The 14,636-nt window shown below is 49.6% G+C and overlaps 1 protein-coding gene across 1 annotated transcript; it reads right to left on the bottom strand.

Annotated features, from left to right (window-relative positions):
* Positions 1-35: 35 nt before the first annotated feature.
* On the bottom strand, positions 36-11,083 carry NUDC (nuclear distribution C, dynein complex regulator). Its single transcript, XM_027059965.2, has 9 exons — positions 10,873-11,083; positions 8,486-8,563; positions 3,500-3,703; positions 3,356-3,421; positions 2,454-2,573; positions 2,183-2,377; positions 935-1,018; positions 722-840; positions 36-303 (listed from the first exon to the last, which is right to left on the bottom strand). Exons 1-9 carry the CDS (start codon positions 10,951-10,953, stop codon positions 252-254), a joined length of 999 nt encoding a protein of 332 aa, XP_026915766.1. The 5' UTR covers positions 10,954-11,083; the 3' UTR covers positions 36-251.
* Between the last annotated feature and the right edge of the window lie 3,553 nt (positions 11,084-14,636).

Genomic DNA, 14,636 nt, shown 5'->3' with positions numbered 1-14,636 from the left:
CCCCCAGGGAAAGACCAGAGGGAAGAGAAAACAGGTGGAGTAAATAGTTTTAATGTGTAACAGTAGGCCAACTGGGGAAGATAAGACACCCCCCACAAGGCCCCAGCCCTTCTCCCATGATGCCCTGGGACCAGTGTGTCTGGGCCAGTCCCATACCTGTCCCAGCCCTGAGGCCCCCAAGTCCCAGGGAAGGGTAGGAAAAGGTGGATGGCTGGGGTTCAGCCCCAAGAGTTCAGGGAGGCATATACGGGCTAGTTGAATTTGGCCTTGGAAAAATCCATCTCCGGATGCTGATCCATGAACCTGGGGAAGGAAAGTAGGAAGAAGGTAAATCAGGCCGTCCCTCTCCTGGAAACTTAGCCCCTTTCTCCCAACCTCCCACGTCAGGTCTAATTTCTTTAGAACCCTGAGCAACTTGCAGCCAGGCCAGGCAAGCGGTAGAGCCTCAGGGTTTTCCTATAGATGGCAATGACCGCTTGTGTTCTCCCTTCCTACCCTGAGGTGGCCTTGTCCTCAAGATGACCTCAGAAAGTGATTAGAGTAGGCAAGCTGAGGCTATCAATCCATAAACCTGGCTGACTCATTCTGGAAGGGGAAGGGCGGCCCCTGTGTCCTGCTCAGTGACCCACTCACTGCTGTCACCCAGGCCTAGACCCAACACCCACCTCCCCCCCCAGAACTACCCCCCCACCCCCCAAGCCTCCATCTCTGCATTGCTCACTTCTTCAGAATCTCCTGCTTTTTCTGCTCATCCGAGGTGGGCAGCCCCATAGACTTCTGCCTCTGGTCGTACATCATCTTTTCCACCATGCTGCGGGTCTCACTGTCCAGGTCTGACAGCTGAGGGCAGGCAGTGACAAAGATGGGTGAAGCTCTGGGGCCACCTAGGCCCTCACCTCCCAGCTGAGGCCCAACACAACCAGCTAAGGCTCACCTTGGAGTTCTCAGGGTTGATCTTCTTGGTATTGATCTCAGGATCAGTGGATACCAAACGGCTCCACCACTCCATCTTGTTGATCTGTGAGGAGGGGAACCACCGGGAGATGGGAGGTAGCTCACTCTGTACCCTAGGAACCACCCCCCAACCTTTCCAAAACCCAACTCTCTCCTCTATCCTGTACCTGGGACCCACAAAGCCCTGTGCAGGGACCTAGGGTGCAGATGGGCAAGACCTCTGCCATCCCCAGTGGCTTGGGAAGCAAATGGAGACAGTTACAAATCAGTGTCATCAGGGCAAAAATGAAGTGCAGAGGGAGCTATTCATCCAGGGTAGAGGGACAGAAGTTAGAGTGGCACCAGGACTAGGCCTGAGGGACACATGGTACACCAGATGAAAAAGCAAGAGAGGACATTCCAGTTGGGAGAAGCTAGTGCAAGGACATGGGAGAGGTGAGTGAAAGGCAGGTAGGCTGGGACAGGCCTGACGTGCCATGGAAAGCTTTCCTTTGACTCATGGCACTTTACAGGGACTACATTTATTTACTGGTGTCTGTGTCGCATCTCTGAGGGAATGAGGAGAGGCTTCCTGAAGGCAATTTTCTATGTTTTGCTCAGTGCTCTCTCACCAGCACTTAAAACAGTGTCTGGCACATAGTACATACTCAGGTATTTGCTGCATTGAATGCATGTACAAACCTAATGTAAAACAAGATGCTTTGGTATCAAAGACTCAATCGTGACTCCATCCCTACCTACAGGTAGGAGCCTGGGCAAATCTGAACTGCCCTTTTCCTGATTCTAAAATAGGAATTTTAGATCGAACCATAAAAAAAAAATTTTCAAAAATTAAAAAAACGGGGGCGGGGGTGCACGGCACCTGGGTGGCTCAGTTGGTTGAGCGTCCAACTTTGGCTCAGGTCATATCTCACAGCTCTTGAGTTCGAGCCCCATGCTGGGCTCTATGCAGACAGCTAAGAGCCTGGATCCTGCTTCAGATTCTGTCTCGGTCTCTCTCTCTGCCCCTCCCATGCTCACATGCTATCTCTCTCTCTCTCTCTCCCCCTTAAATATAGACGTAAAAACATTTTTTTTTAATAAAATAAAATGGGACAGACCTACATTGAAAGTCCTGTGCAGATTAAATGTGTCCACTAGGCCCCTGGCATGGTCCCTGAGTGAATGAGCAGACACCCTCCCTCCTTTCTCCATCAGGACTCAGACCAGGAGACCAGGCCGCTCACACCTTCTCCAGATGCACCGTCACCACCTTGCCGTCCTCAATGAGCCACGAGCTCTCCTCCACCTTCACCTCGTTGTAGAGCTCCCCGTCAATGATCGCTGGTTGCCCCTTGAGCCCCACCCGGAGGTGCCGCCGATGGATGTCCACCACCACATCCTTCCCCTTCAGCCGGAAGTTCACATGGAAGGGCAACGCCAGCTGCATGGGGCAGGGGAGGTCAGCAGGAGCCCCAGGCTGGCTCCCTAACCTCCTAACCCGAGCCCCGGCCACTCACATCCAGCTCCGACAAGGTCTGGGTCCAGCGGTAATTGGGCAGGTCGGCCCCGTTGCCAAGGTTGGGCTTCAGTTTCCCTTTGTCTTTCTCATCCTCCTCCTCCTCGTCCTCCTCAGCCTCCTGCTCACAGTTGGGGTGCTCAGCTACTTACCTAACAGACAGACTGAACCCCGCTGAGCCAGGCCCAGGGATGGCACTGGGCATACAGCCGCAAAATGAAACAGACCTGGTCCCTGCCCACTCCAGGGCCCACTGGGAGCCAGAGATAAAAAAATGGCTCTGATCTCTGAGACAAGCAGCATACCATGTGACAAAGGACACAGTTGGTGAACAGTGACAGTCAGAGATGGACCCATGGAACCTAGCTGGGGATCCAAGCCAAGGGACTTGGAAAGAAAGCCCAGCACAAAACAGAAGGTCACAAGGTGGCTATGAACAGGGTTCTAAAATAAAACCAGGCTGCCGAATGATCAATTTTCTTTTTCTGTGTCTGTGGGGCTGAGACTCCTACTGTCAGACCAGAAACTCTGGAAAGACAAATGAATGCCCAAGCGTTGTTTGGGAAGCTGGACTTGAGAGGGAGGAGCCCCAGGGGCACATCCCCCACATATATCGCCGCAAAGGGCCAGGCTGGGCCCACAAACCCCAGCCCACCCAAATGATACCTGTCTAAGCACTGCGCTCTCTGGCTCTTAGGCTCTCCTACCAAGGCTTTAAGACCAGTAGGTTTTTTTTAAACCCAATCCTGTGGTCCAATGTCTAGGAGTGGGATCTTGAAGGATGGGGAGGACCCCCAAAACTGAGGGAAAGGGCATAGGGGAAAGCATCCGAGACATGGGGAAAGGCTACAGAGTCCCTAGAAGTTTCCAAGCCCCTGACTAGGCACCCCCAGTCCAACTCACCTGCTTCCCTGGTGAGCCAACGCTGCCATTCTTGAGCTGGGCCTCATGATTCTCTGCATCCTTTTTCTGTGGTGAAGGGCACAGCAGTTGGCAAGAGCATCCTCGCTGCCAGTGCTGATGGGGGTGCAGGGAGCCCACTCTTACCTGGTCAATCTCCAGCTGCAGCCTCTCTGCCTCCTCATCTGTCAGCTCCTTGATCTGGGGCCCAGAGGTATCTGACTTGGCCTCCTTGGCCAGCCTGGCTGCCCGTTCGGCCTTCTCCCGCCGCTCATTCTCCTGCCGAGATCTCTTCTCCCGCCGGGCCTTCTGCGCCAGCTGATTGTGGTGGTTGAAGGTCTGTGTGATGAGCTGGGGGAGGGACAGAAGGCGAGGAGGCACTGGGGCTGGGGCCAGTATCCCAAGGCCTGGAGTCCAGTCCCGCCTCTATCTGCTGGGTGCCTGGGCAAAGGCACTGCACTCAGAACCCAAGCTCCTCATCTATACAATGGGGGGGACACTGTACACACCTATCTCAGAACTCGAATGAACAGCTGCAAAGTACCTGGCACGATAAACAGTGGTTACTTAAAAAACACACAGTCTAGTGACTAAGAACACGACAGTGAAGCCAGACGGGCTGAGTTCTAACCCAAGCTGTCACACACTAGCTATTGTATTTTTGGCAAAGAACTTAACCTGTAAGAGCTTCAGACTCCTCACCTGTGAGGATGAATCCCTATACCTCACAGGGCTGTTGTGCAGACCCAATGGTAAGCGCTCAGAAGGTCCTTCCCTACAGAGCAGGGCTGTTATGAACAGAACTCCAGTCTCCGCCCAAGAGACCTTTCCTGAGCCTGCAGGCCTGCACTGACCTGCTTCCCTGACTGATCTCTTCCCCATGCGTACCTGTCTCCAGGACAGCAGCAACTCAGCCAACACATCCAGAATCACCACATTAGCAGGAAGCCAGAGAGAGCTTTCTTGAGGGAAAAGGCTAGACTCCTCCTCTCCTCAGCCCAAGAGCTATCAACGTCAAATCCTTCCTCTCCCACTGTGCCTTCCCAGAATGTTTCCAACCCACATCCTGCTAGCTGGTCTCCCTGCTGCCCAAGGGCTACCACAATACTACTGCCACTGTCACTAGCTGGCTGCGTGGCCTTGGACAAGTGAATGACTTTGACACTTTCTAAGCCCCAGTTTTCTCACCTGTCACGAGAATCGAATAGGACAAATGCTTACCAAGAGGCTGGCATGGTCCTTGCCACATCATAGCCACATACACAGTGTTAGCTTCCTAACACCCCTTGCCCGACTGAGGCTAATCCAGTGTCAGCCGGTTAGGGGTGGGGACAAGTATGTTCTCCCCTATAAGAATACAATGGGAGAGATGGCCCACCTATTCATACCAATAGGTCTCAAGATGTGGTTCCCCACATCCGCAACACCACCATCACCCACAACTTGTTAGAAATGCTAAACCTCAGTCCCACCCCAGACCTACTGAATCAGACATTCCGGGTGGGGCGCGGCAGCCTGTCTTTTTAACAAGCCCTCCTGCCCAATTCTCAAGCAGACCCGACAGTCACACCTAGACTGGAGTTCCCGGACTACTCCTTCTACCTGTGTGACCGGAGGTCATCACTCTGTGCTTCTATGTCATTATTACCAAAAACAATCTTGCATAAGTTGTTCTTTGCCTAAAATGTCCTTGTCCCTACTCCCAGGTCACCTGGCAATCTCCTGTTCATCCTCCAGCATCAGCTCCAGTGTCTCTTCACCCTCAGCAGGCCCAGGAACATACCCAACTCAGGAAACCCACCTGTGTCTGTCCACACATCTGGAAGAGGCCTCGCGGGCACTCAGCACATGATCGGTGGTCAATTTACCACCTTCCAAACATCTCTGAGCCACAGCTGGATGGAAGGAGCGGTCTGCAAGAGCTGAGGGGCGTAGGTGGGGCTCAGGGTCACAAGTCACCCATGGGCTCCTAGACCTAGGTTCTACCAAATGCCCCGTGGCTTCTCATTCATTTGATGTCAGTTCCTCCAGCTACCCCCAAACTCCCAACCTCATGCCACATGGCAGTAGTTCTACACTCTACAAGGCTGAAGGGCACCAAAAGCATCCCCCAACCAAATGGGTTAACAAAATGGAGTATGTGTGAAAGAGAAGGGAGTCACCTGAAGGCCATTGTGCTGTCAATAGAATCAGTCATGGGACAATTACGCCAGCGAAGGCTGTTCCACCAAAGGGCCTTGGTCCCAAATCCCTAATCGGGAAGACCTTGAACTCAAGCCATTTGCCAACCAGTGGCCAAGGGGAGGCGGGAGCAGGGCCCTCCCCTCTCCCAGCTCCAGTGAATCATGTTACATCCCATTCGTCCTGTTCCTTCCTAGCTCCTGGAGGTTAGGTGAGGGCAGAGCTGAACCACCAGGCACAGCCAAGGCCAATCACAGCAGTCTCTGACCCCTCCTCCCAATCTCCTCCCACCAGCTTTACCCAGGCTCAACCCCAGGCAGAGACCCCTGGGGGTGTGGAGCCTACTCTATGGTGCCAACCAGGAGGCTGTCAGAGAGCCAAGCATCTGTTACTAGACACATCTTTGGGAACCACAGCCCAGCAGAGCAGGGAAGGATGAGGACAGCTGGGCTAATTCTACAAGACAGGCCCCAGGGGCACCTGGGTGGCTCAGTCGGTCGAGCTTCTGACTCTTGATTTCAGCTCATGATCTCACAGTCATGGGATCAGTCTCCAAGGCAGACTCTGTGCTGAGTGTGGAGCCTGCTTGGGACTCTCTCTCCCTCTCTCTGCCCCTTCGCCACGCATGCACAGGTGCGTGCACACACTGGCACAAGCGCCCTCTCTCAAAATACAAATAAACATTTAAAAAAAAAAAAAAGGAAGATGACAGGCCCCAGACTGTTAAGCGGGCAGACCTGAACACAGGCTTTCCCTGACCAAGGCTGGGTAGTCAGGGAGTGAAGAGCGGTTCCCACCAGCCTGGCAAGAAGAGACACTGAGAGGTAGGAGATATTTAACCTTACCATGGCGAGGGTACCCTAAAACATCTGAAGGAGAAAACATACGCCTGTTCTAGAACTTCACATAAATTAAATCATTCAAGAAGTGCTCCTGTGCGTCTTCCTTTGAAAAGCTGAACGATATTCTATTAGATCCATCATATGTATATATGACACTATTCATCCATCAGTGGATGCTTGGATTGCTTCCACTTTTTGGTTCTCGTGCATAGTGCTGCTATGAACACGGGTGTACAGATCTCTCAAGACCCTGCTTTCAATTCTTTTAGGTATGTACCCAGAAGTGGGATTGCTTTGGCTCCAACAGGTTCAGAAAAGGACCATGAACTTGATTCTCAAATGCCAGCCACTTCATCTACATTACCTCTTTTTATCCTCACAACAGCCCTATGAAATAAGGATTTAGACCCCCTTACAGTTGCGAAAAATGAGGCTCAGAGAAAACGTGATTTACCCAATGCCACACAGTGGTAAAGCAGGAAATGGAGGGGGAGACTGGAATTCCAACTCACGTCTACCTGATTCCAGAGCCTTTGCTCCTAATGGGTGCACTTAAAAATGATGTACCTGGTGGCCTGTACACAGTAGGCACTCAATACCCAGGAGTTACTGTGTTACACATGGAGACCAGGTGGGAAGGCTGGACAGGTTTCTGCCTGCCTGAGAGTCTGACCCACCTCCTGGGGAAGAGCTGAATCTAAGTGAACAAAGAGCCAAGGAGCATGACAAGGTCTAAGACGGGACCAGCAGACAACCATACATGGCAGCTACCATCACCCCCATACCTGTAAGACATTACTTCTTTATTCACCGCTCTCCCTTCTTCCAGCTATCTCTTAATCATCCTTCATACCTCAAGCACCGCTTCCTCAAAGTCTTCCTTGAGCCCCCAACCTAGGGCAGTCCCCCATTTAATGTTCCTAGGGCTTCTGCCCGAACACCCACTTCTTCATTTATTAAGGGGTGGGGGCAGCATGCTACACTGTGAGATCCATGAAAACAAAGGCCAGTCTGTATTCACCTATGTAATCCCAAAGGGTCTGGCATAATACCTACCACAGACAAAGCATTAAGTGTTCAATAAATGTTCACTGAACGAATGAACAAATGCTATTATAAGGCAGTCTGGCCCGCAGAGAAACAGGAGGTGCTGGCGCTAACACAGAAAGAATATTTGAGCCAGAAGGGGTCCTACAGGTAAGTCCACCTTCTTCCACTTTGCAGACATGTAGACTGAAAGGACCAGAGAATTGGTGGGAAATCAACCAACCCACACAACTGGGCTGAGATTCCAGGACTCCCACTCTCAAGCCAGTGTGTCTATGACAGAGTAGCCTCAGATCATCAAGGCACAGGATAGCACATTCTAGCTTGTCAGATGCCTGACACCACAGGAAGCAGTTCGCAAAATGACTCCCTCTTGTTACTATGTCTCTTTAAGTGAAAACAGTATCGATGTCCTAAAAATCATTGTTCGGTGAGGTAACATTTTCACAACTTACCAATGTTCAAAAATATAATTACAATCTAAAGTATCAGAAGGAAGTCCAAGGTCTCAGAGCCTGTACCACAAAATGCAATTCCCAAATCCATGAACTTTGGGTCACCGTATCTGGGAAGACTGGGATTGGTTGGCTTTAAGTTTTCCTGTATTTGTTTTCTAAGCTCAATTTCTAACATTTGCCCACTCTCACCACCAGGTAGGTAATTAGATAAAACTTCTTCAATGGAAAAGGAATCCAGCAGCATGCGGTCAAGGGCAGAAGACAGTTTTACAACAGACTCTGGTTCCAACGGTGGCTCTCTCACAACCTAGCTCAAGACTGAGGACAAAGTGCCAAACACCCTTGAGCCAATTTCCTCGTTCGCAAAATGGGAATAGTAACACCTGTCCTTCTCAAACTGCTAAAGGATCACGGGAAATAGAGGCAGGTAAAGCACCTGGCAAGGAAACGGGCTTCAATAAACGACAGCTTGCTTCCCGTCCCCAACTCTTCACCCTTGGCATTTTACTTCTGCTGAAGGCTATTATTACGCCAAAAGAAGACCAGGGGAGCTTTTCTTCTGAAGAGACAGAGCTTCCCACGGGACAGCAGGCCCCAACACTCACCTTCTCTGCCATCCCCTCTTCTCCTCCAACGAAAAAGTCTGTTTTGCGTCGAAGGAAGCTGAAGAAAGTATTCACAAGCTGAAAGACAGAAGGAGACTGCAGCTGTGGAGATGCCACAAAGGGAGCCCCTTGACTGCACAGAAATCGGTTTCTTGTCCAGGAGGGATCTTGGGACTTGACTGTTTTACCCCAAGCCTCTCATCAGAGGAGACAGCCTCCCTAACAGGTCCTACCTTAGTCACTTCCACGAGGAAGCCTAACTTAACCTTATTTAGATTGCCTGAAAGGTAGATTTCTCATTTCTCCTGTCTATGGGTACATGGCTTTCATATTCCTTGTGGGTCTAGAAGGAGCCTAAGGATATCGAACACTCCTCTCAATCCAGGGCTTGAAACATCTAGGCCCAGCTTTCCTCTCCAGACAGTAAAAGTCCATCCAGACTGGCACTGGCTGAGTTACTAGGGCAAAGACGGAAGGAGGGGAGTATATGAAGCCACTTCAGAGAAGTTTAAAACCAACTAGCTCTGACTGGTACACCAGTGTATCCAAATGGTTAAGAATACAAGTTTGAAGATCAGACTGATACATATTAGCTCTGTCATCTTGGGGAAGTTTCTTCACTCTAAAACAGAAACAGCAGCAGGACCTATTTCTAGGGACCCTGTGAGGATCAAATGAGATAATGAAGGTGAGGGCCCTTAGTAGCGCCTGACCCAGAGCAAGAGACCTCCTATATTAAGCCATAGTTTTTTTTCTTTTTAATGTTTATTTGAGAGAGAGAGAGAGACAGAGAGAGAGACAGACAGACAGACAGAGACAGAGTGTGAGTGGGGGAGGGGCAGAGAGAGGAGGAGACACAGAATCCGAAGCAGGCGCCAGGCTCTGAGCTGTCAGCACAGAGCCTGCAGAGCAAGAGACCTCCTGCCAGAGTGAACTATGGCTTATTCTGTCTACATCCCCAAAGCTTGGCACCAGGCTCAGCGTATATGCTCAGTGAAACTTTTCCTGAATGAAATGATCTAACGGTGACCAAGAATTAGCACCTTAGCGCTTTTATCTGCCCAAAAGTTCTAGCATCAGATTTAGAACCACTCATATCTTCATGGTTTGAATTTCTACTTCTAGACACTTTTTTGATTCACTCAAAAATGAACTTGTTCCCAAATCTAATGTCAACAATTCAGGAGAATGAGGAAGGGAATCTTTCACACCTGCAAATTAGTAACTCTCTTCCCACCTCAAAAGGCTTAGGAGTCCTTGGTCTCCACAGACACCTGGGTAAAAGAATGGGAATAGAAAGCTCAAAGAAAACTTGTTCCCAGTGAGACAAAGAATCAGCAATGGACTGTGGAAAGCACAATGGCCCAAGGAGTCTGGTCTTGTCTGGTCAGGAACCTGTTGGATGATTTTAGGCAAGTTCCTTTGGTTTCTTTACAGAATGAGAGTTCTGGAACCAGTCTTGATAGGCTTTTCTATTTCTAACTTTCCACGTTTTTGGCCCAAAAACCCAACTCCAGAATCTGTAACAGTTGGTTCTTATCGTTCATATGCTATGTGTTATTATGCAGTCACTATGTATGAATTATGCTTTTGAAAAGTTTTAAGCTCCATCAGGGCCAGGACAGATTTCTGCTCACATCTATATGCCCAGGACCCAGTCTGGTGAGTGTCTGGCACACATCAATCACTCGAGAAGTATCTGAATGAACAAACCTGACTACTGAGAATTCCTTACTGTCCTTCGAGACTTTTCCTGTCCAACAAAGATTCGGAAATTAAAGGACTTGTAGCTCTATCTCAAAGACAAAGGAACTGAGGCTTGGAGGCGTGGAAAGGTCCCTTGTAGGTAGGTGCTGGAAAAAATTGTGAACCCAGGCCTCCTACTCCCCATTCACGGCCCAAAGGGACCACGTGCTAACATCACCCCCCCCCCACCCCCACCCCCATTCGCCAGCTCGGTCCAGGTCTTGGTAGATGCAAATCCCAACGTATAGGATGCTTCATCCTAAGAAATGCTCTTCGGGGGAGGCCATCAGACGGAAAACGAGGCCGGAAGCATGTATGAGACTGGGGGACGGGTTAAGGGAGAGGGCAGCGGGTTTTCGAGGACCGCGTTCGGAGACGCCGGAGTTGCTAAGACACGGAGTGCTAGATACTAAGCGGGGCCGGGAGCCCGGGACAGAAACGAATGGGGCCCTAAGTGCCACGGGGAGGCCAGACCGGAAGCCGGGTCGCAGTGAGGACGTAGAAGGAATCCCAGGAACCCGCGAGGCCCAAGCGTGAATCTCGACCCCGGAAAACAGAGAAGTGGAGTAAGCGTGGCTAGGACCGCGCGGGTTGGCGAGCGCCTCAGGACCAGGCCAGGCCGACGCCGCGCGGGCCGTTACCTCCTGCACGCCGCCCTCGTGCTGCTGCGCCATGGCCAGCAACATGCCGTCGAACCGCTCCTCCTCCTGTTCTCCGCCCATCGCGCCTGCCTCTAGCCACGCTCCGAGTTCCCAGCTCCGCACTCGCGTCCCGCGTTCTCCCTGCTCTTTCGGGTCGCGTCCGGCCCAACGGCTCCAGTCGTCCGCCTTCCGCAGCGGAGCCGGAAACACGCACGCGCCGCACCGCCCAGGCCCGCCTTCTCGCCCTGTCTTCCCGCCTCCCTCCGGGCCCGCGACCACTGACCGCGCGACAAACAGCCCGCTTCACCGACCATTGGTCGACATGCTGAGCCAATCGTCGAGCGCGTCCAGGAAGCGGTGGGCGGAGCAAGGGTCCCGGAGTTTGGCGTGAGTTGCTATGGTCACCAGATGCTTTGGAGCCTTCCAGAAAACCCTGAACTAAAAAATCTGGCCGGGTTGGAAGTTAAAAAGGGACAAACTCTGAGCTTCACCCCTGAGAGTGACTTCCCAGCTTGTAGAAAAGTGGAACTGAGAGTGTCCTAAGTCCTCTCTTCCAGTCCTTCCATGAGGCAGCGGAGGCCCTAGCCCAAAGGACAGCCTACCTCCGTCATCATCACACACTTGCCAGGACCAGTTTCTTGGGATGACAAACTGTACAGTGGCTCGAGCCTCGTCCTGGGAAGGGCTCCGTGCTTGGTTTAATGCTCTTCTGATGCAGTCTTGAAATTCTTAATTTTTGAACAAGGGACAACACGTTTTGCACCGGGCCCTACAAGTTATGGAACGGTTGCTGTATTCAACCTTCAGTGGGAGACACGTCCCAGCCATCTATGGAAAACCGCTCCACTTTTGCGGTGAAATTCATCATCTTAGTCTTCTCAGGGATTCTACCCGTGTTATTGTCCTTTTTTTAAATCTCCTGCATCACAAATGTTTTTCTTCTGGATCATTCCCTCCAATTTACAAACATGCTCTAATGTCACTTATTTTTTACCATTCCGTGACTCCCATTTTCTCATCCTACCACTGCAATTTTCGGTTCTCACTTACAGCAAAACTTGAAAAGATTGCTATACTTGTCTCTCCACTTTGTTACCTTCTATCTTTCCTCAATTTATTGTGATTAGTTTTTTTCTTTTTTTAACATTTATTTTTGAGAGAGAGAGAGAGACAGACAGAGCACAAGCAGGGGAGGGGCAGAGAGAGAGGGAGACACAGAATCTGAAGCAGGCTCCAAGCTGTCAGGCTGTCAGCACAATGCCGGACGCAGGGCTTGAACCCAAGAACCGCAAGATCATGACCTGAGCCGCTGTCGGTCGCTTAACCCGACTGAGCCACCCAGGCACTCCCTAATTAGTCTTTTCTTAAAAGACTCTAACCAAGGGTACAATGACCTTGTGTTGCCAAAGCCCATGGACCACTATTATCTTCCTCAACTTCCCAGCTGCATCTGACAGTTTGCTCCCTCTTCCTTCTGGAAACACTCCCCCCACCCCCCGCCCCCACCCGGCCTTCAGGCCATACACAGGTCTCAGAAAACACAGCTCTCCACAGTGAGAAAAAAAAAATCCAAGACGTATCTTTTTAATGTTTATTTAATGTTTTGAGAAACAGAACACAAGCGGGGGAGGGGCAGAGAGAGAGAGAGAGAGACACAGTATCCAAAGGAGGCTCCAGGCACTGAGCTGTCAGCGCAGAGCCCTATGCGGGGCTCAAACCCACAAACCGTGAGATCATGACCTGAGCCCAAGTCAGTCGCTTAGCCCACTGAGCCACCCAGGCGCCCCAAAAAACCCAAGCTTAAAACCTTGGAGTCCAGCTTTACATGACCACCCCCCACAGAGGGGTCTCCTTCTCCTCCTCCTCCACTGCCTCCTTTAGAAAATGAGGGTGAAAGCAAGAACAATAATAATGACCACTGCCCTTCCTTTACTGAGCACTTGCTGTGTGCCAGGCTCTTTGTGTCCTGAAAAACACCTAGGAAAGGCATTATTAGAGGCAGATTTTCTGTGAATCTAATGAAACTTGAACCTCAGCGCCCTTCACTTGCACATCCAATGCCTTGGGAAGAGGCTGGGCAAGGTCTTCTTTATATAGATATAGATATAGATATAGATATAGATATAGATATAGATATATAGATGTTTTATAGATGTTTTATAGATATTTTACAGTTATAGATATTTTATAGTTATAGATATTTTATAGATATATTTTATAGATATAGATATTTTATAGATAGATATAAATACTCATAGTTCATGAGTTCAAGTTTGAGCCCCGCATTGGACTCTGAGCTAACAGTATGGAACCTGCTTGGGATTCTGTCTCCCTCTCTCTCTGCCCCTCCCCTGTGCACTCTCTCTCAAAATAAATTAAAGCTTTAATATATATATTCTTTTTATTTTGCAAAAATAAAAAGTTTAAATTATAATTGCTCAAGACCACTGTTTGCACTGTTTTTTGCCCACTCTATCCCACTTCCCACTATGAGTGATTCCCAAGACACCTGGGAAGAACTGGGTGGTGGAGGAGAAAGAAGGACATGTAAAGAGAAGAAGCAAATCTGTACAAAATTCTTTCAATCATCATTAAATTGCCACTTCATAGTGATGCCAACTCAAAATGGAAGTTCTCTCCTATAAAGAATACGCAGCATATACAATTATAAATACTCTGTGCATAGAGGCGCCTGGGTGGCTCAGTCGGTTGAGCGTCTGACTTCAGCTCAGGTCATCATCTCACAGTCGGTGAGTCCGAGCCCCATGTCGGGCTCTGTGCTAACAGCTCAGAGCCTGGAGCCTACTTTGGATTCTGCGTCTCCCTCTACCTCTGCCCCTCCCCTGCTTGTGCTCTGTCTCTCTCGAAAAAAAAATAAATAAACGTTAAAAAAAAATTTTTTAAATAAATACTCCACGCATATATTTCTTTTTTGATAGTAATTACGCAAAGTAGAATTTATCAAAATTCCTACTACAAACCTATAAGCACGACTACAAGTATCAGAAACATCTGTGTGAAGTATCCTGGCTATCAAGAATAAGACATGTTTTTATTCCTAAAAAAGAAAAAAAAAAAGAATAAAACCTGTTTTTGATCAACCATTCCAGAGGAAAGACAGAATCATCGCTCCATTTTCACTGAAGGAATTTATTTTAAAATTTTTTTAATTTTTTAAAATATTTATTTTTGAGAGAGAGAGCATGAGCAGAGGAGGGGCAGAGAGAGAGGCAGACAGAGGATCCAAAACGGGCTCTGTGCTGACAGCAGAGAGCCCCATGTGGAGCTAGAACTCACGAGTGAGATCATGAACTGAGCCGAAGTCTGACGTTAAACCAAATAAGCTACCCAGGTGCCCCTGAAGAAATAAGGGTGAGGGAGCCACAGTGGCCCAGAGCAAAAGTCAGAGCCCCAGCAGGGTGAGGAAGGTGGCCATATGGCATGGGGTCCAGCAAGGTGAAGAAAGTGTCCCTGAGTGGGAGGGGGCAGCCAGACACAAGCTATCAGAGCCCAAGTGGGGTAAGGAGGGCATTTCATAGGGAATCGGGTGGTGGTAAATATGGGAGACTGATTATAAATAGGTCCAATAAGTGAATAAATTCAGAATGATGAAAGCCAGATTTCTCGGTGTTGGAGAAGGGAGTTATAAATATAAAAAGGGGAGAATGAGAACGAACCCTGTTATAGTAGATTCGAATTGCAGGTAATAGTCTGAACCCATGTTTTATAGTATGTATAAATAGATATAGAAATAAATATAACTG

This window comes from Acinonyx jubatus, chromosome C1 (assembly GCF_027475565.1).
Source record: "Acinonyx jubatus isolate Ajub_Pintada_27869175 chromosome C1, VMU_Ajub_asm_v1.0, whole genome shotgun sequence".
Classification (NCBI taxonomy): Eukaryota; Metazoa; Chordata; class Mammalia; order Carnivora; family Felidae; genus Acinonyx; species Acinonyx jubatus.
Note: the sequence above shows the minus strand (reverse complement) of the source record. Positions and strands in the feature narration are given on the sequence as shown.

Bases quoted from the DNA above. Each gene is read 5' to 3' on its own strand.
- NUDC (XM_027059965.2), bottom strand. From the start codon at position 10,953: ATGGGCGGAGAACAGGAGGAGGAGCGGTTCGACGGCATGTTGCTGGCC. The intron at 8,564-10,872 runs GTAACGGCCCGC...TCTGTCTTTCAG, and splicing joins ACGAGGGCGGCGTGCAGGAG to CTTGTGAATACTTTCTTCAG. The intron at 3,422-3,499 runs GTAAGAGTGGGC...CCTTCACCACAG, and splicing joins TGCAGCTGGAGATTGACCAG to AAAAAGGATGCAGAGAATCA.